We start from the raw sequence: 23,061 nt of genomic DNA, 5'->3' as shown, positions 1-23,061 counted from the left end.
CCTGAACACTGAGAAATCCCTGGTAACTTTGGGATGTGAGTGTTCCCTCCTTGTATCCTTGGTTTTCCCTTTCCCACATCTCCAGGATTTCTCTTGGAGTCTGAGCCCTGAGAAATCCCTGTTACTTTTGGGATGTGAGAATTCCCTGTCCAACCTGGCCTTGCATCCTTGGTTTTCCTTTTTCTGCACCCCAGGTTTTTTTCTTGGAGCCTCAGCCCTGAGGAATCCCTGGTGACTCTGGGATGTGAGAATTCCCTCCCTGTGTCCCTGTTTTCCCCTTTCCCCACCCCCAGGACTTTCTCTGGATCCTCCTGAAATCCCTGGTGACTCTGGGATGTGAGAATCCCCCGGGAGCGAGCAGCCCCATCCTGCCTTTGAGAACCCAAAAACTTGGAAGAGATGTCTAAAATGGGAGAGGGAAATGACATTTTGGAATGCACAGGATGTGCTCCAAGGCCACTTCCACGCCTTGGGCATTGCTGCTCCCTGTTTGACACCCAGGGAATTCCGGGAAGTTCCCTGCCTGGAGCTGCCCCGATCAGGGCAGGGTTTGGGCCCTTGGGGTGGAGCCCAGGGCTGGCTGCTGATCCTGAGGGAGCTTTTCCCCCTTTTCCAGCTGATCCTGGCCATGGAGGAGCTGAGGCAGTGCCGGCTGCAGCAGAGGAACATCTCAGCCACGGTGGATAAACTCACCCTGTGTCTCCCTGGTGAGGAACCTCCTCCCTTCTGCAGCTCTCTGCTGGAATTCCCAATTTTTTCCCTCCTTTTTGGATTCCCAGCTGTGTTGCTCCTGTCTCAAGCTGTGTTTTCCTTCTCTTCCCAGTGCTGGAGATGTACAGCAAGCTGCGGGAGCAGATGAAATCCAAGAGGTAAATCTGGGCTGGGCCTCCAAGGGCAGAGTCCAGGGGATTGTTTGGGTCATTTAAGGAAATCTCAGCAGTTCATAACCAGCTTTTTCCAGGTTCAGTTTCCTGGGATTTGGCTGCTTTTCCTCACAGTCCTGTGGTGCAGCTGAGAATGGGGATGGCAGCAGGCTCAGATTTTGGGAATTAGGGTGGGTGCTCCTTGGTTTTTGATGGCACCTCAATATTGTGTGTACAACCCAGGTGTTTTTCCAGCTAAATTGTATCCCATGAATGCCATAAAACAAAAATCCAGATCTTAATCCAGTCTGAGAGATCCCAGGGAGTGTGGGAGGATGCAAAGAGCTGGAAATGTCGGGGTGGTGGGATCTGGGGAGGGAACTTCTGCTGGAGAAATAATTCCCCAGCCCTTGGTGCCTGGGAGTGCTGGGCTGTACATCCAGGAGTGTCCCCACCCTGCCCTGCTGGCATGCTCAGGGATGGAAATCTGGGATTTTGGCAGGAATCCTGGTTAGTCTGAGCAGCAGGGAGAGGTTTTGGAGCCCTGGGAGCAGCTCTGAAGGGGAAGAGGTGCCTGCAGCTGGTGCCAGGCTGGAACAGCAGTGCCAGCCCTGCTCTGGCATTCCCAGGAGCTCCTGGCTCTTCCCAGGCCACTCCAGGGGAGGGATGGGCTCTCCAAATGTCCTGGGGCTGATCCCTGGGAATTCCTGCAGGGAATCCTCCAGCTGCTCCATGCCCTCCCTCTGGGCAGCATTTCCAGGGGCTGCAGCTGAGAATTGCTTCCCTTTTTTCCCCTCCATACAAACCCACACTGAAATCCACATTTCAGGAATTTTGGGAGCCCTGGCTGGGTTTTTTTCCTGTTTTTTTTTTGGCTGCATTCAGCAGGCACAGCACAGGTATTCCATGGTTTTCTCTGCTCCAGGTCTCACGTGGATCCTTCCAGGAGGGGCGGCCTCGGGGGGTTCCTGCCCTCAGGGCTGGATTTGGGATTAGTCTGGTTTGTGTTTGGGGAATAAACTCCACAGACAGGAGCAATTTGGGGCTGTTTCTAAACCAGCTCAGGCTGTTCCCAATGGAGAATCCATGGCCAGGAGCTGGAGTTGATCCCAGAGGAATGATCAGGGTGGAGAGAGGGAATTTTTCTCTGGATTGGTCAGAATTGAAGGAAGGGACAGAAAAGCTGTTTTTGTCATGGCTGAGATGTGTAGAAAAGGGTGGGAAACCCCAAAATTTCTGGCTCCAGGGATCTCTGCTGGTCCTGCAGGGATCTGGAGGGATCTGACCTTTTTATTTACCCCAGGCTCTGTGTGGTCTCCAAGCAGTGAGAAATGGAATTGTAAAATCCTGGAAGGGTTTGGGATGGAAGAGACCCCAAAAGTCACCCAACAGCTCAAATTCCACACCCCAGGGTGCTCCAGCCTGGCCCTGGACACTCCAGGGATCCAGGGGCAGCCCCAGCTGCTCTGGGAATTCCAGCCCAGCCCCTGCCCACCCTCCCAGACAGCAATTCCTTGCCCAGATCCCAGCCCAATCTCCCCTTTCCCAGTGGGAGCCATTCCCTGGCTCCTGTCCCTCTGTCCCTTGTCCCCAGTCCCTCTCCAGCTTTCCATGAATTCTCTGGGATTGTTGATCCTGCTGGGAGCTGAGAAATCCCCAGCAGGAGCAGGAAAATCCCCCCAGAAAGGCCCCCCTGGCCCTGGGTTTTATCCAAATCCTGCTTTTCCCCCTCAGCTCCCAGGACACGGAGCTGGGACAGAGCTCAGCTCCCCTCTGGGAGCTGCTCCCGCAAAAAGCTTCCAAAATTCAAGAGTAGAACTGAAATGAGGGGGTTTTGGGAGGAGTGGGACCTGAGAATTCCCTGGAATGTCAGCCCCAGTGGGTGTTTGTCCCTCTGGGTCACTCCCTGGGCGTTCCCAGGGTTCTCTCCTGAATTCTGGTAGCACAGGAAGTCTGAAATCCTCAGTAGCCAGGTGTGGTGGTTTTGCACAGGAGACATTTAGGGAAGAGATGCAAAGCTGATACTGAAATTACTGATAATTAATTTCCTTTATTCCCTTCTGAGGCTTTGAGCTTTGCCTTCCTCCTACCCCTGTCTCAGGGCAGGAGATGAGTGCCCTGGGGACTGGCCTGCCCCAAACCCTCCGCACTCCTTGGGCTGGGAAACCTCAAAATTGGTGAAATCACAAATTGGAGAACCCAGACTGTGACAGCTTCCCCTGAGGGGAGACTTTTAAAAAGTTCTGAGCTAGAGCTGGGAGATGAACTCCAACTTCTGGAGTCCAACTCCTGGGACTTTTGGGTTTTTCAGTTTCCAGGTTGTTTTTTCTCTTACCAATAGCTCAGCTCACCATCTACGTTCTGGACTTAGCACATCAAGGGAAAGGTGCTGAAAAAGTCACAAGAACACAGGTTTAAGGGTTTTTAACTGTTTTGTCCAGTTAATTCTTGGAATGTGTTTTATTTCTACCTTTCTGCCAATAATTGTTTGTTCACACATCTGCACTGGGGCTCTCTCTGACCAATCCCTCAGGAAATGGAGTGGGTGAAGAACGAGGAGATCAGGCAGCTCCCGAAATCCTCCCTCGTGTCTTGTGCCCATCCCCACACCGAACACCCCAAAATGCAGATTTTCAGCCCTGATAAACCATGTTGCTGTATTCCACACATCAGGCTCCAGCTCATCCCAAAGCCTTGGAAGCTCTCTCCGTGGAAGGTTCAAGCAGTGTTCCCTGGGGGTGGGGAGATCCCGGGGCAGGCAGAGGAGCATTCCCAGGCCACGGGAGCGGGGTTCCAGCCGGCTGCTCCTGACCCTGCCCTGCCCCCCCCCAGGCACTACCCGGCCCTGAAGACCCTGGAGCACCTGGAGCACACCTTCCTGCCCCAGGTGAGCCACTACCGCTTCTGCAAGGTGATGGTGGACAACATCCCGCGCCTGCGCCAGGAGATCCGGGAGCTCTCCATGTCCGACCTCAAGGACTTCCTGGAGAGCATCCGCAAGCACTCGGACCGGATCGGGGAGACCGCCATGAAACAGGTGGGATTGGGACTGGGATTGGGATTGGGATTGGGATCGGGATTGGGATTGGGATTGGGATTGGGATCAGACCGCCATGAAACAGGTGGGAATGGGATTGGGATCGGGATTGGGATTGGGATTGGGATTGGGAATGAGATCGGGATCAGACCGCCATGAAACAGGTGGGAATGGGATTGGGATTGGGACTGGGATTGGGATCAGACTGCCTGAAGTGGGATGGGATCAGATGGGATTGGGATTGGGATCGGGATCAGACCGCCATGAAACAGGTGGGAATGGGGATCGGATGGGATTGGGATGGGATTGGGATGGGATGGAACGGGATTGGGATGGATGGGATGGGATGGGATTGGGATCGGGACTGGGATGGGATGGGATGGGATTGGGATGGGACTGGGATGGGATGGGATCGCATGAACAGGTGGGATGGATGGGATTGGGACTGGGATGGGATGGGATGACGGACAGGTGGGAATGGGATGGGACTGGGATTGGGATTGGGATCGGGATCAGACCGCCATGAAACAGGTGGGATTGGGATTGGGATCGGGACTGGGATTGGGACTGGGATTGCGATTGGGATTGGGATTGGGATCAGACTGCCATGAAACAGGTGGGAATGGGATTGGGATTGGGATTGGGATTGGGATTGGGATTGGGATTGGGATTGGGATTGATCGGGATCAGACTGCCATGGGACAGGTGGGAATGGGGACTGGGATTGGGATTGGGGATTGGGATTGGGATCAGACTGCCATGAAACAGCTGGGAATGGGATCAGAGATTGACATGGAACAGATGGGAATGGGGACTGGGATTGGGATCAGACCGCCATGGAACAGATGGGAGTGGGGATTGGGATTGGGATCAGACTGCCATGGAACAGATGGGAGTGGGGATTGGGATTGGGATCAGACTGCCATGGAACAGGTGGGAATGGGGACTGGGATTGGGATCAGACTGCCATGGAACAGGTGGGAATGAGGACTGGGATTGGGATCAGACTGCCATGGAACAGGTGGGAATGGGGACTGGGATTGGGATCAGACTGCCATGGAACAGGTGGGAATTGAGGATGGTGAGACCTCCATGGAACAGGTGGGATTTGGGGGTGTTTGGTGGGAATTGCTCATTTTTTGGGAAGAGGTTCATTTGTTGTGTGGAAGTTCTGCTTCTCCAAGCCAAGGCTGTGGGAAATGTTTGGGATTTTGCTCCTGGGTGAGGCGTGGTTGTTCCTTCCCTGGTCACTCCTGGAGTTTTATCCTGGATTTTAGGCTGTTGAGAAGTGAGGATCCATTGTGTCCTTGGTTTCTCCCAGAGTTTTCCATGGTTTTGTGGCAGTCTGGGAAGTGCAGTTGGGGGTGGAACTGATGCCTTGGGAAGGCTGAGCTGGAGCAGAGGCTGGGCAGAGTTCCAGAATAAAGCAGGGATTTATTCAAGGATCTCCTCCATGGATCCACCTGGGGCAGCACCAGAGCCCAGCCAGGGCTGCAGCCAAGGTGACCCAAAATGGTCCCAAAATGAACCCAGGATGGACCAAGATGGTCCCAAAATGAACCCAAGATGGACCAAAAGGGTCTCAAAATTAATCCAGGATGGACCAAAATGGTCCCAAAATGAACCCAGGGTGAACCAAAATGGTCCCGAAATGAACCCAGGATGAACCAAAATGGTCCCAAAATGAACCGAAGATGGACCAAAAGGGTCCCAAAATGAACCCAGGATGGACCAAAATGGTCCCAAAATGAACCCAAAATGGCCCCAAGATGGACAAAGATGGTCCCAAAATGAACCCAAGATGACCCAAAATGGCCCCAAAATGCCCGAGCGCTCCCGGGGTCTCTCCCTGGGATCAGCTCTGCTCCATTCCCACCTTGCAGTTCATTGTCCCAGCCCAGCTTTAGCCCAGGCAGTCCCACCCTTGTTTTTCTCTCTCCAGCCCACGGGGTTTGTGCTCCTGGGCTGGGATTGGGATCATTTGTCCTTGGTCCCAGCTGGAGCAGGAATTGTTTTGTCTCCCTGCTCTGTGCACAGAGCTCCCCATCCCATAATATGGAGCCCAGATCCTCACACTGAAGCAGCACAGAATGTGAAAACCACAAAAATTAAAAGCTGAGGCATCACAGCTCCCCCTAACTCAATTTTTCACTTGTATTTCCCACTTCCCTGCCCAGGGAATTGGTGCTGCTGCTAATTGCTATTTGGCTAATTGGTGCTAATTGCTATTGGAGACGTTGGGTTGATTCCCCAGTTTTGGGATCAAACCAAGAGTTTGTGCCCTGCAATTCCATGAATTTTGTGTCCTAAGCTGATTTTAAATCCAGCCCCAACCTGGCTGGTGCCTCCCTTGCCTTTTCCAGTGGTTGTTTCTGTGAAGGATGAGCTGAACCTCCCTGGGTGTGCCTGGAAGCAGGAATTGCCTTTCCCCCTCCCATTGAATATTTGGATTTCCCCTCATCCCAGCAGAGCTGGGAGAGGCCCTGGAGCTGCTCTCCAGGAGGGTTTTGCAGCTTTGCTGGAATTCAGGAGCAGGAGCAGGGAGCTGTTCCTGCCAGGGCACTGAGATCCCTCCCAGGGGGTGGTGGATTCCTGGGAATGCTTGGCTGGAATTCTCCAGGAGCTGGGGGGGGATTTTGCTCTTGTGTTTGTGGGCAGAAACGAATTCAGTTTTGTGTCTTGCAAACCCCAGCCTAGCTCGAGGAGGTTATGAATTAACTCAATTCCCTGTATTTCTGTGCCTTTTTATCTCCCAGCCCTTCCTGGATTTTTGGGAGGGCAAGCCCAGCCTTCCCTCAGGGATGGAGCTGCTGGAGGGGCAGGCTGGCACCTGAGGCTGGCACCTGAGGGTTCAGCAGGCTTTGCATCCAGATTAAACTCCCTGCATCCAGAAACCCCTCCCAGTCCAGCTGTGCACCCAGCTGTGCAGGGAGAGGGCTGGGAGGGCTCCAGGTGCTGGGTTTACCTGAGGCAGCAATTATTCCTAGAGCAGAATTCCCTATAAAAGTTCTCCTTTTGTTCCCTGAGGGGGCAGAGCTTTGGGAAGGTCCTGCCCTGGTCCCTGTGGCTGGGAAGGAGCAGGAATTCCGTTTCTCTTTGGTGCCCAATTAATGCAGGGAATTCTTTAACCTGTAATTATTTAATCTGCTTTATCCCCTGAAGGATGTTTATCAGTTTTAGGGACAGGGGATGCCTGGCTGTTTCCAGCTCCATGCTCAGGTTTCTGGCAGAGGATTCCAATCCCCTGGCTCTGTGCTGAGGGATGAGGAGGGGTGTGGATGTCCACCCACATCTGTGGATTTTAGGTGAAGAATTTGGAGACATTTCCATCATTCCAGCGCCTTTTTTGCTCTTCTGGTTGGGGAAACTCCTGTGCTTTTGTGTCCATCCCTTCCCAGCCCACAGCTCTGCTCTCCCCATCCCTCCTGCTCCCGTGGCTCCGTTCCTCCTTGTGGTGGTTTTTCTTTGCTAATTTGAAATTTTGCTCATTTAGTGATTTTTGGTTAATGTACTAATGAGGGTGGGGGGTTTAGTGTTGGTTAATTATCAGTGTAATTATATTTTGCTGTGAGGTAGGGTTAGGAGAAAGGTAAAGCAGGTTTAAAATTTTTAAAGGGTATAAAGGGAAATTTTTTAGCAGGAACGAAAAGAAAATGCAATAAAAATCAGAACAAAACCTTCAGAATACTTCTCTAAAAACTTTACATCACTTCCATAAATGTCTCCACACAAAACCAAACCACTCTTCCATCTCTCACTCTCAGGGAATCCTGTGCCTTCTCCTGCTGTTTTCCTCATTAATTCCAACTCTTTCTCGTCTTTCTCCTTCTTCTCCTTCTTCTCCTCTTCCTCCTCCTCCTTCTCCTCCTCCTCCTCCTTCTCCTCCTCCTCCTCCTCCTCCTTCTTCTCCTCATTCTCCTCCTTCTCCTCCTTCTCCTCCTCTCCTCTTCTCCTCCTTCTCCTCCTTCTCCTCCTTCTCCTTCTCCTCCTTCTCCTTCTCCTCTCCTCCTTCTCCTTCTCCTTCTCCTTCTCCTTCTCCTTCTCCTTCTCCTTCTCCTTCTCCTTCTCCTTCTCCTTCTCCTTCTCCTTCTCCTTCTCCTTCTCCTCCTTCTCCTCATTCTCCTCCTTCTCCTCCTTCTCCTCCTCCTCCTCCTCCTCCTCTTCCTCTTCCTCCTCTTCCTCCTCCTCCCCCCCAGTATTCCCAGCTGGAGAGCCCAGCCAGGCTCTGGGGGTGGTGGGGTTTGGCTGCTCCTGCTGCTCCTGCCCTGCTCTGGGGGCAGCCTGGAATGAGGGGTCACCAAAATTCCCTGGAAATGACAGGGGGGAGTCAGTTCTTCATCCTGTGGGGGCAGAGCTGGGGAGCAGCTCCTGCGTGGTTGTCATGGAATGGACCTTAAAAATCACCAATTCCACCCATCCATGGCAGGGACAGCTCCCACTGCCCCAGGTGGATCCAGCCTGGCCTTGGACACTGCCAGGGATCCAGGGGCAGCCCCAGCTGCTCTGGGAATTCCAGCCCAGCCCCTGCCCACCCTCCCAGCCAGCAATTCCTTGCCAAGATCCCAGCCCAATCTCCCCTTTCCCAGTGGCAGCCATTCCCTGGCTCCTGTCCCTCTGTCCCTTGTCCCCAGTCCCTCTCCAGCTCTCCTGGACCCTTTGTCTCTCATTTTCCTATGGATGAGAGAGGGAATTTTGCATCTTCCAGCTTCTCCAAATCCCAACTTCCTGCAGTTTTATGGGAGTGCTGTCAGACTTCAGGAGGGTTTGGGAGCAGGTTTATCTCCAGGTTGGACTCTGTGCTTTGGGGAGGGAGCTCCCTGTGCCACTTCCCCTCGGAAAAGCCGATTTGGAGCCGTCTGGAATGGGAGCAGGGGGCTGTGTCCATCCCAGAGCTCCATGGAGGGCAGGAGGAGCGGCTGGGGCTGCCCTGGTGGGGTCATGGGGCAGGGTGGAAAGGGAGAGAGGGGAAAGGGAGAGAGAGAGGAGCCCTTGGGGTCAGAGATGGATCCTCACGGAGGTCAGTGCCCGTGCAGTGCCAACCTGAGGGTGCCCTTCTGTGCCTTCAGCCAGGTGAGAACACATTGGCTGGGCACAGAGCAGGGTGGTGGGACAAGAGCCAACAGATCTTTGGGCTCAGCTTGGCACAGGTGTCAGCAGCACATCTTGCCCAGATCTTTGGGCACAGCTTGGCACAGCTTGGCACAGGTGCCAGCAGCACGTCTTGGCCCACGTCTTCTCCTCCCCAGCACATCCTGCTTCACCTCCCTTTTCCTGGGGGACACCTCGGCCAACCTTGATCCCGTTTGCCCAGGGCAGCATTCCCTGCTCTCAGGCAGCTGCAGGGCTGTGCAGCTCCCCTGCCTGCTCAGGGTGCTCTCCCAAGGGTGTCCCTCCCAGTATGCCCAGTATGCCCAGTATGGATGGCTGGGAGTTTCCCTGGATGTGCTCAGAGCCCCGGAGAGGAGCGGGGCTGGCAGGAGGCCCCTGGCAGCTCGGTCCATTGGGTTTAAATGAGGATCATATAAATTCCTTTCAAATGGTTTGATTTCAGCAGCGGGAGCGGGGAGGCCTCGCTAGGACGGGAGAGGAAATGGGGATTTTGTAACGCTGCAGACGAGGCTGCTCCTGACAGGGCTGAACCTTTCCCTGGAGATAATCACGGGATCTGGGCAGCTCCCAGCCCCGCCTGGGATGGACCCAGGCAGGCATCCCCGGCTCTCACACACCCCCAGGAGCTCTCCCTGCCCTCCTTCCCGCCTGGGTTTTATCCCAGGCTGAGTTTTATTGCCTGAATTCCAGGGAATTCGCCGCCTCCCAGATCTGGTTGTTAATGGCGGGGCCTGGAGCGGATGAAAGGAGCTGCACGCACTTGAACTCCACTTGGACTTTGGCCCTGTGAACCTGCCTGGGTGTTTGGGTTTTGGGGGGTTTTTTTACGGGGCTCTGAGCTCCAGGCCTGAATTACATCCCATTAACACGTGCTGATATCCGGGCCTGCCTCTGTTATCCCGCTCCAGGCTGGAATGTGCCGGGCATGTGGAGGAGGCCCCTGGGGACGGAGCTGCTGCAAGCGAGGGGCCAAAACCAGCCCAGCCACAAGGCAGCCATGGATCCAGGGCTGGGCACAGCCCAAAGGGCAGTGCTGCCTTTCCAGAGGGCAGGAAAAGCAGGAGCTTCTTCACGGGAATCACCGGGAGGCAGCAGCAGAGCTGGGCTTGGGTAGGCGGGGTCTGGGTTTGGGCAGGGGGAGTTGGGACAGGTGGATCCAGGATGAACTGGGACAGGTGGATCCAGGATGAATTAGACGTGATCCTGATGAACTGGGACAGGTTGATCCAGGAGGAGCTGGAATAGGTTGATCCAGGATGAATTTGGACAGGATGAATTGGGACAGGTTGATCCAGAAGGAATTGGAATAAATTGATCCAGAATTTGGACAGGCTGGTCCAGGGGGAGCTGGGACAGGTGGATCCAGAATTAACTGGGACAGGTGGATCCAGGATGAACTGGGACAGGTGGATCCAGACTTCACTGGGACAGGTTGATCCAGAATTAACTGGGAACAGGTGGATCCAGAATTAACTGGAACAGGTTGATCCAGTATGAACTGGGACAGGTGGATCCAGGATGAACTGGGACAGGTTGATCCAGGCTTAACTGGGACAGCTTGATCCAGGCTTAACTGGGACAGCTTGATCCAGTATGAACTGGGACAGGCTGATCCAGAAGGAGTTGGGACAGGTTGATCCAGAAGGAGTTGGGACAGGTGGATCCAGGATGAACTGGGACAGGTTGATCCAGAAGGAGTTGGGACAGGTGGATCCAGAATTTGGACAGGCTGGTCCAGGGGGAGTTTAGACAGGTTGATCCAGGATGAATTTGGACAGGATGAACCAGAAGGAGTTGGGACAGGTTGATCCAGGATTAATTGGGACAGGCTGATCCAAGGGGAGTTGGGACGGGTTGATCCAGGATTAATTAAGACAGGTTGATCCAAGATTAATGTGACAGCCTGATCCAGGAGTAACTGGGACAGGTTGATCCAGGAGGAGCTGGAATAGGTTGATCCAGGATGAATTTGGGCAGGATGAATTGGGACAGGCTGATCCAGGATGAATTTGGGCAGGATGAATTGGGACAGGTTGATCCAGGGTGAATTTGGGCAGGATGAATTGGGACAGGCTGATCCAGGATGAATTTGGGCAGGATGAATTGGGACAGGTTGATCCAGGATGAATTTGGGCAGGATGAACTGGGACAGGTTGATCCAGGATGAATTTGGGCAGGATGAATTGGGACAGGTGATCCAGGATGAATTTGGGCAGGATGAATTGGGACAGGCTGATCCAGGATGAATTTGGGCAGGATGAATTGGGACAGGCTGATCCAGGATGATTTGGGCAGGATGAATTGGGACAGGCTGATCCAGGATGAATTTGGGCAGGATGAATTGGGACAGGCTGATCCAGGATGAATTTGGGCAGGATGAATTGGGACAGGTTGATCCAGGATGAATTTGGGCAGGATGAATTGGGACAGGTTGATCCAGGATGAATTTGGGCAGGATGAATTGGGACAGGCTGATCCAGGATGAATTTGGGCAGGATGAATTGGGACAGGCTGATCCAGGATGAATTTGGGCAGTTTGGTCCAGCAGGAGGAGTTGGAGCAGTTGGAATTCCAGCTGTGCTGGGTGGAAGGGGATGTTTGATCCTCGTGCCAGCAGCTGGGGGTGTTGGTGTCCCCTCTGGGCTGTGCCCCCTGAGGTTGGTCAGTTCATGTTCCCTCCTTGGCAGCCAAAATCCCCCTGGAAAGGGAATGGATTGGGAAGGACCTTAAAGATGATCCCATCCCATCCCATCCCATCCCATCCCATCCCATCCATGGGCAGGGACAGCTCCCACTGTCCCAGGTGGATCCAGCCCCAGTGTCCAGCCTGACCTTGGACATTCCAGGGATCCAGGGGCAGCCCCAGCTGCTCTGGGTAACCAATGATGTTCCTTTTGTGTTTTCCAGCCTTAAGGATTCTGGGAAACTCAGAGCTTAAGGGTTTGGAATATAGTGATATATATGGAGCAAGATGGAGGTTTAGGGCAGAGGCTCCTTCTCCTCCTTCTCCTTCTCCTTCTCCTTCTCCTTCTCCTTCTCCTTCTCCTTCTCCTTCTCCTTCTCCTTCTCCTTCTCCTTCTCCGTCTCCTCTCCTTCTCCTTCTCCTTCTCCTTCTCCTTCTCCTTCTCCGTCTCCTTCTCCTTCTCCTTCTCCTTCTCCTTCTCACTCTCCTCCCTCCAGGAAAGGGATGGGGGATGAGGAGGGAATGTGGGATGGGAAGGGCAGCAGAGCCCTTGGTGTGGGAAGGTTTCCCATCCTTGTCCAGGAACTGCTGCTCTGATCCCATCCTGGAGCTCCAGGTGAGGCTGATTCCCGGCCTCCAGTGGGAACATCTCCCATCCCATCCCATCCCATCCCCATCCCATCCCATCCCATCCCATCCCATCCCATCCCAGCCCAGCCAATCCCAGCCCAGCGCACATCCAATCCCAGCCCAGCCCAGCCCATCCCAGGCCCAGCCCAGCCCAGCCCACACCAGTCCCAGCCCAAGCCCATCCCATCCAGCCCATCCCATCCCACCCAGCCCAGCCCACCAACAGCCACCCAAGCCCAGCCCATCCCAGCCCAGCCCAGCCAGCCAGCCCAGCCCAGACAAACCAGCCCAAGACCACGCCAAGCCCACGCCCAGCCATCCCATCCCATCCCATCCCATCCCATCCCATCCCATCCCATCCCATCCCATCCCATCCCATCCCATCCCATCCCATCCCAGCAGCTGTTGGGACACCCCAGGCTGTCCCCTTGCAGGTGGCTGTGGAACACTTGGAGCTGTTTCCTGGGAATGCCGGGATCACTGGGATGTGCTGGGATCACTGGGATGTGCTGGGATCACTGGGAATGCTGAGATCACTGGGAATGCTGAGATCACTGGGATGTGCTGGGATCACTGGGAATGCTGGGATCGCTGGGATGTGCTGGGATCACTGGGATGTGCTGGGATCACTGGGATGTGCTGGGATCACTGGGATGTGGCCCAAGGCATTGTTGGGAGATCCTGTCCCTCCCCAGGTTCTGCTCAAACACATCCACATTTCCCCCCTTGTGCTTCCCAACACTCCAGGGGACACAGGGACGTGTCCCAGCCTCCAGGCACTGCCTGGTGGCCTCTTGCTGGCCTGGAACAGCGTTCCAAAAGGGCACTTTGGGTCATGTTTGTTCCCAGTTATCCCGATAATCCCAATTATCCTAATAAACCAAATTATCCCGATAATCCCAGTTATCCTGATAACCCAAATTATCCTGATAATCCCAGTTATCCTGATAATCCCAATTATCCTGATAATCCCATTTATCCTGATAATCCCAATTATCTCGATAACCCAAATTATCCTGATAACCCCAGTTATCCTGATAACCCCAGTTATCCTGATAACCCAAATTATCCTGATAACCCAAATTATCCTGATAACTCCAGTTATCCTGATAAACCAAATTATCCTGATAACCCAGTTATCCTGATAAACCAAATTATCCTGATAATCCAAATTATCCTGATAACCCAAATTATTCTGATAATCCCAGTTATCCCAATAACCCCAATTATCCTGATAATCCAAATTATCCCATTAATCCCAGTTATCCTGATAATCCCAGTTATCCTGATAATCCCAGTTATCCTGATAATCCCGGTTATCCTGATAATCCCGGTTATCCTGATAACCCCTGGCATTTCTGGGCTCTGGCTGGCCCTGGGCAGCACAGCTGGAATCCTTCTGGGCCCAGCTGGGTCCTGGGCAGGGAATGTCCCCGTGCTGGGTGTCACCGCTCCCATGGCATTCCGTGTTTTCCAGGGGTCACAGAGCCTGGCTGGGAGCTGTGCTGTGCCCATGCCAGGGCTGGGCTCAGCCAGAGCCTCTGGAAGCTTCTGCTGGCTGGGGGCTGGGCTTTATCCTGCCCCAGGACTTCCAGAGGCACCCCCAGAGCTGAACTTCCCACCCCCATTCCGGGGGTTTGCCTTAACAAGGCCAAACGAGGCTGGTTATTAAAAAATGGGAATTTTCCAGGCTTGGATAAGGCAGGAGAGCCTTGGAAAGGTCGCTCTGGTGGCTGGGAGGATTTCCACAGCGGGCTGGGGATAATGGGATGGGGTTTTCTGCTCCTGGGCAGGTTTGGGAAGCAGGAATTTGATTTTCCAGTCGAATTTAGGAACGAGACCTTCTTAATCTTGGCTCCTGCTGCTCGTCTGCTGGGGATATTAAAGTCTTAGGGGAGGAAATGCATCCTTGGGGCTGGAGAGGCGGGAAGGGACATGGGCAGCCAGGGGCTGGGCTTGCAGGATTTTGGGAAGGGGCTGCTGTGTCCCACTGGGGGATGGAGAGGAGGCACTGCCAGGAGTGAAACCCTGTCAGGATTTAGGGGGTGCTCACAGCCATCCCCTTCCTCCTGGCGAGGAGGAGCAGTGGGAATCCTGCCAGGCTCTGCCCCCAGCCTGCTCTGGTGACCCCCCTGCAGAACTCCTCGAGGAAAACGGGGGGGGAGAGGTTTTTGTTTTGTGCTGGATGAAAACCTCCCCCGGCTCTGGGAGCCCCTGCTATTTTTTTCATTAAGGCTTGGCCCCAAAATGTGTTGTTTTAAGAGTGCTGAGCAGCCCTCTCCAGGCAGGGGAGCCATCCCTTGCCACTGGGGTTTGGTCTGGAAGCTTTTTGAGACAAAACCTCCCCCAGTGCCTGCCCCCAGCCGGAGCCTCTGCTCCTGTCACTGCAGCCCTGATCCAGCCAGGCCCAGAAAGGCTCCAAGATCAGCAAGTCCAACCTTTAAAGTTTGGGACTTCGGGGTTTGCTTCGCTCTCTGGGCTCTGGAGGTGAGGTGTGAGAAATCCCAGAGGCAGGAGTTGTGACAGTGCTCACAGGAGTCCGGGATGAGGGAGGAGATGAGGATCTGACTCCATGTTCAGAAGGATTTATTATTTTATGATCTATATTATGTTAAAACTACACTAAAAGAACAGAAGGAAGGATTTCAGCAGAAGGAAGCTGAGAATAGCAAAGGAATGAATGACAAAGGTTTGTCTGTGACCCAGACAGTCTGGACAGCTGGGCTGGGCTTGGCCATAAATGAGAAACAACCACATGGACCAATCCCAGACCCACCTGCTGCACCCACAGCAGCAGAGAATCATTGTTTGCAGTTTGTTCCTGAGGCCTCTCAGCTTCCCAGGAGGGAAAATCCTAAGGAAAGGATTTTCCATAGAAGGTGACAGGAGGTGGCATCCTGTGGGCACCGTGTGCCACCCCCCGGTCACACTCTGGGATGGGATGGGAGCTGCAGGAAGAAGGAGCAGGAGGAGATGGGAGTGATGTGAGAGCTGGGGAGGGTTTTTGGAGCAGCTCCTGGAGTGAAGTGCCAGGGCAGGAGCTGGGGTTAAGTGAGATCCCGTGGGTGGGAACGGAGCGGGAGCGTCTGGGAGTGCAGGACTGGTCTGGGAGGTGCTGAGGGCTTTGTGCCCACCTCAGCAGGTCCTGCCCTTCCTCCTGCTGCCCTCTGCCCCCTCCCAGCTCACAGAGCAGTGCCAATGTGCTTACTGCCATTAAAGGGCTTTCCATTCCCCGTTTCCTGGCGGTCTGGGCAGGTTTCACTGTTTGTTTAACAGCACTTCTGGGCCTTTGAGTCTGCCTTGAAAATTTACACTCCATAGGAAGCTCATTAACAAATGGGCATCCCTCTCAGTTCCTTTTGTGGCCTCAGGAATGAAACTGCTAAATCACGGCCTTTGTGATTGCAGCATCCGGGTGAGGAAGGGCCCTGGGCCCGGGGGATCCCAGCAGTGCACCCACATTCCCTGGGCACGGCTGGAAAATTCCCAAAAATCCAACGTTTAACTACAGGACAAGCACGTGCTGGCCCAGCTTTTTGTGTGCTTGCCTTTCAGACCTTTAAAAAGTCTTGAAATGCAGAGATGTGAGAAATAAATCCTTAATCTTCCAGTCATGGAATGGTTTGGGTTGGGAGGAGCCTTAGAGATGATCCAGTTCCTTTTCCTGTGAGCAGGGACAACTTCCAAATCCAGCCTGGCCTTGGACCTCTTCCAGCCCCTGAGACAGAATTAATAATTAATGCTTAATAATTGGGCAAAGTGCCAGGTGGAGGCAGGAGCACTCCTTGCTCCTTCCTTAGAGCCATCAGGAATGGCTCTTGTGGTTTTGGGATTTCAGCTGGGAAAGAGGAGCCCTGAACCTCCTATCATGCAGCCTGGACTGTGATTTTTGGGTTGGGCACTGGGATTTCTCCTGGGCTGTGATTTTTGGGTTGGGCACTGGGATTTCTCCTGGGCTGTGATTTTTGGGTTGGACACTGGGATTTCTCCTGGGCTGTGATTTTTGGGTTGGGCACTGGGATTTCTCCTGGATGTGATTTTCAGGTTGGGCACTGGGATTTCTCCTGGGCTGTGATTTTTGGGTTGGGCACTGGGATTTCTCCTGGGCTGTGATTTTTGGGTTGGGCACTGGGATTTCTCCAGGACTGTGATTTTCAGGCTGGGCCCTGGGATTTCTCCAGGACTGTGATTTTCAGGTTGGGCACTGGGATTTCTCCTGCTCTTGCTTCTCCTGGTTTTTATTTTGGGGCTGGGAAGTTGCCCCCAGGAGCACCAGGATCCCGTGGCTCTGGGGCTGGGGCAGCTCAGAGTGACCCCACAATAAATTCAGTTTGTGCCTGGTTTGCTGTGGAGGAGCTCAGGGCTCTGGGCAGCACAGCCCTGCCAGGAGGGTTGATGGAATCACCCCAAAAATCTCTGGGAGTGGCTCCCACCAGGATGCTGCTGCCCAGGATGATAAATTCAATAAAAAGAATAAAAATGTGGCGGCTCATAAACCTTTTAAATGGACTGGCTTTTCCGAGATTTCGCCTCTTAAAAATTCCAGGGGTGGTTTTGGTGGCAGGGAGGGGTTTGGTCTCTCGGTGCCCTCCAGCTGGGCACAGCTCCTGCCCTGGGATCTGGAGATGGGGAGGAGTCTGGGAGGGTTTGGGAGCATTCCTGGTGTCCCACAGACGTGGAGAAGGGTGGGAAGGGACCTTAAATCCCATCCCATTCCCATGCCAAGGGCTGTGCCGTGGCGCTCAGAGTCTCCAGGTCCTCACCTGGAGCTGCCAAACATTTGGGGAATTTGGCAAAATCCCAGAGCTGTGCCCAGGTCCCAGCTGGGCACCCCAACTCCGGGTGCCACGCCCAGCCCAGATTTTGGCTTTTGGACCAGGTGAGCAAAACCTGCAAATGAGGGACCCGAAACCTCAACCTGCACAGGGGAGCTGCCAGCTGGACCCAAACCCCCTTCTGGGAATGTCACTGCCATGGAATTGCCAGGGAGCCTCGTCCAGCCCTTCCTTCCCTGGGCTGGGAGTGATCCCCAGGGAAGGGAACAATTCCCAGGGAATCCACCCTGGGGCTGGAATGAGATGGAGCTGGGTCCGTGCTGAGGGCTGGGCTTGAGCCAGCTGAGGTGCAGGAGTTCCATTGTCAGGGAATGGGGGCTCCATTCCCAGGGAATGCTGGCTCCATTGTCAGGGAATGGTGGCTCTGTTTTCAGGGAATGCTGGTTCTGTTTTCCACATCTTTTCCAATGCTGTTTTCCATGTTTTCCACAGCAGAGAATGGTGGCTCAGCTTTTAGGGAATGGTGGCTCCATTTTCAGGGAGTGCTAATTCAGTTTTCAGGGAATGGTGGCTCCGTTTTCAGGGAATGGTGGCTCCGTTTTTAGGGAATGGTGGCTCCGTTTTCAGGGAATGGTGGCTCCGTTTTTAGGGAATGGTGGCTCCGTTTTCAGGGAATGGTAGCTCCGTTCTTAGGGAATGGTGGCTCCGTTTTCAGGGAATGGTGGCTCCGTTTTTAGGGAATGGTAGCTCCGTTCTTAGGGAATGGTGGCTCCGTTTTCAGGGAATGGTGGCTCCGTTTTTAGGGAATGGTGGCTCCGTTTTCAGGGAATGGTAGCACTGTTCTTAGGGAATGGTGGCTCTGTTTTTAGGGAATGGTGGCTCCATTTTCAGGGAATGGTGGCTCCGTTCTTAGGGAATGGTGGCTCTGTTTTTAGGGAATGGTGGCTCTGTTTTTAGGGAATGGTGGCTCCGTTTTCAGGGAATGGTGGCTCCGTTTTCAGGGAATGGTGGCTCCGTTTTCAGGGAATGGTGGCTCTGTTTTTAGGGAATGGTGGCTCAGTTTTCAGGGAGTGGTGGCTCTGTTTTCAGGGAATGGTGGCTCAGTTTTCAGGGAGTGGTGGCTCTGTTTTTAGGGAATGTGGCTCTGCTTTTCAGGACTGGTGGTTCCATTGTCAGGGAGTGCTGGTCTGCAGGCACAGAGTTTGGGGTGAGTGGCAGTGGGGCTGTGGCCCAGCCCCATCCCTGACTGGGCACAGGTGTGCAGGACAGGTGGGCAGCACTGCCAGCAGGGAGCCCTGGAGGGCCCAGGTGTGCTGGGCAGGCACAGAGGGCACACAGGTGTGAGGTGGGAGGGGATAAAAGGCTGGGCTGGAGGACAGAGGGTGCCTGAAGCCCTCTGAGGTGGGCTGGGGGATGGTGCTGCTGTGTGGGCTGGAGCCTCCTGGTGAGGTGAGGAGAGGTGAGGAGTCACTGTGGGTGTGTGAGTGCCTGAAAAGCCCCCTGGATCTGGGTGGTGACACTCCGGGTGTGCTGGGGCCATCTCAGCTGGGACACGTGCTGGGACAGTGGCTCTGGCCTCAGGGAATGCTGGCTCTGTTTTCATGGAATGCTGGTTTGATTTGGTTTTCAGGGAATGCTGGTTCTGTTTTCAGGGAATGCTGGTTCATTTTTAGGGAATGGTGGCTCCATTTTTCAGGGAATGCTGGTTTGATTTGGTTTTCAGGGAATGGTGGCTCCATTGGCAGGGAGTGGTGCTTTGATTTGATTTTCAGGGAATGCTGGTTCTGTTTTCAGGGAATGGTGGTTTGATTTGGTTTTCAGGGAATGCTGGTTCATTTTTCAGGGAATGCTGGTTCTCTTTTCAGGGAACAGTGGCTCCATTTTTCAGGGAGTGCTGGTTCTGTTTTCAGGGAATGCTGATTTGATTTGGTTTTCAGGGAATGCTGGTTCTGTTTTCAGAGAATGATGGCTCTGCTTTCAGGGAATGCTGGTTCATTTTTAGGGAATGGTGGCTTGATTTTTCAGGGAATGCTGGTTTGATTTGGTTTTCAGGGAATGGTGTGGCTCCATTTTTCAGGGAATGGTGTGGCTCCATTTTTCAGGGAGTGGTGGCTCTATTTTTCAGGGAATGCTGGTTTGATTTGGTTTTCAGGGAATGGTGGTTCATGTTTCAGGGAATGGTGGATCCATTTCTCAGGGAATGCTGGTTTGATTTGGTTTTCAGGGAATGGTGGTTCATTTCTCAGGGAATGCTGATTTGATTTGGTTTTCAGGGAATGCTGGTTCATTTTTAGGGAATGGTGGCTCCATTTTTCAGGGAATGCTGATTTGATTTGGTTTTCAGGGAATGGTGGCTCCATTTTTCAGGGAATGCTGGTTTGATTTGGTTTTCAGGGAATGCTGGTTCATTTCTCAGGGAATGGTGGCTCTGTTTTTCAGGGAATGTTGCCCAGCTGCCTGCCCTTCCCGTGACACTCTGGCACAAATTGCAGCCCCGGAGGGGATCCTGCAGCAGCCCAGGGCTCCCCTTCCCTGAGTTCTGCTGTCGGGCTCAGGTGGTTCAAACCTCTCCAATGTTCCTCCAGTTCCCATCCATGGCAAACTCAGAGCAGCTTTCCTTCCAGGGGGAATGTCCTTTGGCTCCTGCAGGGCAGGAGGAGCTGCTCTGTCCCCTCTGCTGGTTTTGGGGAGCAGCACGGGGAGGGGGTGGCTGGGACACCCTGGTGGCTCCGGTCTCCATCTGCTGTTCCTCAGGGAGGCTGGGAAAGGCTGGTCCAGCTCCAAAGGAAGGAGCTCCAGCAGCACCAGGGATGTTCCCTGGCCCTGTATTTTCATGGAAGGTGGGACTTGGGGTTTTCATTTAAAATCTCTGCATTTTGGTGTGGGTGTGGGCCTGGGCCAGGCTCACCTGTGCCGTGGGATTGTCGAGGTTGGAAAAGCCTGTGAGGTCTGAGCCCAGCACTGCCCCGTGTCCCCAAGTGCCACATCCTCAGGGATTTTGAATCCCCCAGGGATGGGGGTTCCCCCATTTCCTTGGGAGGTTTGGGAGGGAAATGTGGGTCCTGATGTGCTCCCATTCCTGCTGTTCCAAACACCTTCCACAGGAACGTCCTCTGGGCACCTCAGGCCTTTCCAAACTCAGGAACTGGGCAAAAAACCATCCAGGAAAGGAAAGGGCTGGGAGGGAACAGCCTGCTGGAGGTGATCCTGCAGCCAGGGCTGGTTCCTCCCCAGGGATTTGTGGCTGGCTCCCAGGAGAAGGTGGCCAGGTCACCTCTCTGTGCACCCCGGGCTGGCTGAATTTATTGCTGCTGTGTCCTCGTCCCTCCCCTTCCACCTCAGTGCAGAGGAGGAGGAAAAACAACAAAATCATTCTGGAATTTTGGCCCAGCCTAGGCTGGGATCAGCTGGGCTCTGCTGGTGTCTCCTCCCTGGGCTCTCCGTGATTCCAGAGGTGCCCCAGGAATGCTGTGGGTGGGCTGGGGGGGTTGGAGTGGGTGGGGATGCCTGGTTGGGATCCCTGGGGCTGATTCCTGCAGGGCCTCGTGATGCCAAGGGCAGATCCCAATCTCCAGGTGCTCCGGGGCTGCTGCCTTTGGTCTGTGGCTGGGACTTGGGGAATGCTGAGTATCTCACGTGAGTGCTGAAGTAAACAGGGCAGGAGATTCTCCTCCTTTTAATGCCTTTATTAAAGGGATCAGCTCGAGAATGGGGGTTTTGGCAGATCCGCGGAGTTCCACCGCCGCTCCCAGCAGTGACTCAGAAGAGGAGGATTTGCAGCTCTGTCCCCAAGGGGGCAGCGGGGGAGTCCTGTCCTCGCAAGGCAGTGGGGTATACCCAGGGTTTCATTGTGGGTTATCAGTCCAGCGGGTCCTGGGTCTGACTGACATCGTTTGGAGTTAGGGCGAGGCGTGACCGAGGTTTTCAAGCGTCTTTTCCAGCTTCAGACCCCGGCCCTGCTGTCCGGACACCACTCTGACCCCCCAATTCTGTTTTGGCTCGTCTCTTTTGGGGTATTTTCCAGGATTTGGTAAAAGTCCTGTCCTAAGGTAGTCTGGGTTTGGGGGAAATTTGCATGTCGCCTGAGATGCAAATATCCCCCTCTCCTCTCACCGTCCGAGGGGGGGTTGTCATCCTCCTGGCAGCAGGCTAGGGTGGTACTGAAATAAACAAGAATCTCCTACATTGAGAGTCAAATGACGATACTTAAGGATACTTAACTGGCGGTTACAACATTTCACTAACAAAGAACTCTAGGCCAACGCTCAACTCTCAGATCAACTCAAAAACTCCTCTGCTGCTCCTTCTCTTAGGAAAAAAAACGGTAACCTTTTTTTTTTTGTTCATAACAAGTGCCTTGCTGAGAGGGATCCCGGAATCCTGGCGTGCTTTGGGTTGGAAGGGCCTCCAAGGCCACCCCATTCCATGGGCAGGGTCACCTTCCACTGTCCTGGCCGTGGTCACCTGCAGGGCTGGAGCAGCCCTGGGATCCACTCCAGAGCCTCTCCTGCCTCTGAGTGAGGAGTTCCCTCTGTGCCTTCTTCCTGCTGCTCCTCATCTGCCTCTCCTGGGACTTCCAGAAATGCACAGGGAAACCTGGAGATCTCCCCATGACCAGAAATGCACTGGCACAGGAGGAGCTGGAGATCTCTTTGTGACCAGAAATCCACTGGCACATGAAAACCTAGAGCTCTCTTTGTGACTCATTTTTGTGACCAGAAACGCTCTGGCACAGGAGGAGCTGGAGATGTGTTTGTGACCCTAACCCTTTGTGACTGGCACAGGAAAACTGGAGATCTCTTTGTAACTGATTTTTGTGCCCAGAAATCCACTAGCACAGGAGGGCCTGGAGATCTCTTTGTGACTCATTTCTGTGACCAGAAACGCTCTGGCACAGGAGGAGCTGGAGATTTGTTTGTGACCCTAACCCTTTGTGACCAGAAGTGCTCTGGCAGTGGAAAAGCTGGAGGTCTCTCTATGACCAGAAATCCACTGGCAGGGGAGGAGCTGGAGATCTCTTTGTGACCAGAAATCCACTGGCAGAGGGGAATCTGGAGATCTGTTTGTGACTCATTTTTGTGCCCAGAAATCCACTGGCTTTGGAGAACCCAGAGATCTCTTTGTGACTCATTTTTGTGACCAGAAATGCTCTGGCACAGGAGGAGCTGGAGATCTGTTTGTGACCCTAACCCTGTTTGACTGGCACAGGAAAACTAGAGATCTGTTTGTAACTGATTTTTGTGCCCAGAAATCCACTCACTCCAGAGAACCCAGAGATCTCTTTGTGACCAGGAATCCCGTGGCACAGGAGGACTTGGAGATCTCTCTGTGACTCATTTTTGTGACCAGGAATCCCGTGGCAGAGGAGAAGCTGGAAATCTTTTTGTGACCAGAAATGCACTGGCAGAGGAGGCCCTGGAGATCTTTTGTAACTCATTTTTGTGACCAGAAATTCTCTGGCTGAGGGGAAGCTGGAGATCTGTTTGTGGTCAGAAATCCCTTAGCGCAGGAGAGTCTGGAGATCTCTTTGTGACCAGAAATCCACTTGCACATGAAAACGTAGAGGTTTCTTTGTGACTCATTTTTGTGCCCAGAAATCCACTGGCTCTGGAGAACCCAGAGATCTCTTTGTGGGCCTAACCCTTTGTGACCAGAAATCCATGGGCAGTGGAGAAGCTGAAGATCTCTCTATGACCAGAAATCCACTGGCTCTGGAGAACCTGGAGATCTCTTTGTGACCAGAAATCCACTGGCAGAGGGGAATCTGGAGATCTGTTTGTGACCCTAACCATTTGTGACTGGCACAGGAAAACCTGGAGATCTCTTTGTGACTGATTTTTGTGACCAGGAATCCACTCACTTCAGAGAACCCAGGGATCTCTTTGTGACCAGAAATCCCTTGGCACAGGAGGACCTGGAGATCTCTCTGTGCCCAGAAATCCACTGGCAGAGGGGAACCTGGAG

At 53.7% G+C, this 23,061-nt stretch overlaps 1 protein-coding gene and 1 long non-coding RNA gene across 5 annotated transcripts in view; both read left to right on the top strand.

Annotated features, from left to right (window-relative positions):
- The window catches only part of EXOC6B (exocyst complex component 6B), a 307,067-nt gene that overhangs the window by 60,523 nt on the left and 223,483 nt on the right, over window positions 1-23,061 (top strand). For both annotated transcript variants that reach the window (XM_050973380.1, XM_050973381.1), the window contains exons 4-6: window positions 617-707; window positions 824-869; window positions 3,696-3,900. In XM_050973380.1, the coding sequence (XP_050829337.1) occupies window positions 617-707; window positions 824-869; window positions 3,696-3,900 (342 nt within the window). The remainder of the gene's footprint in view (window positions 1-616; window positions 708-823; window positions 870-3,695; window positions 3,901-23,061) is intronic.
- Window positions 10,964-11,614, top strand: LOC127059504 (uncharacterized). 3 transcript variants are annotated; one of them, XR_007777419.1, is made up of 3 exons: window positions 10,964-11,041; window positions 11,082-11,161; window positions 11,360-11,614. It is a non-coding gene; the product is annotated as an uncharacterized LOC127059504 (long non-coding RNA). The 3 variants fall into 3 exon arrangements; XR_007777418.1 differs by having other exon boundaries at window positions 11,320-11,614; XR_007777417.1 differs by having other exon boundaries at window positions 11,082-11,201; window positions 11,320-11,614.

The sequence above is a fragment of the Serinus canaria genome, chromosome 4, assembly GCF_022539315.1.
Source record: "Serinus canaria isolate serCan28SL12 chromosome 4, serCan2020, whole genome shotgun sequence".
Lineage (NCBI taxonomy): Eukaryota > Metazoa > Chordata > Aves > Passeriformes > Fringillidae > Serinus > Serinus canaria.
The sequence above is the reverse complement of the archived record's forward strand: the minus strand, read 5'-3'. Positions and strand labels throughout refer to the sequence as shown.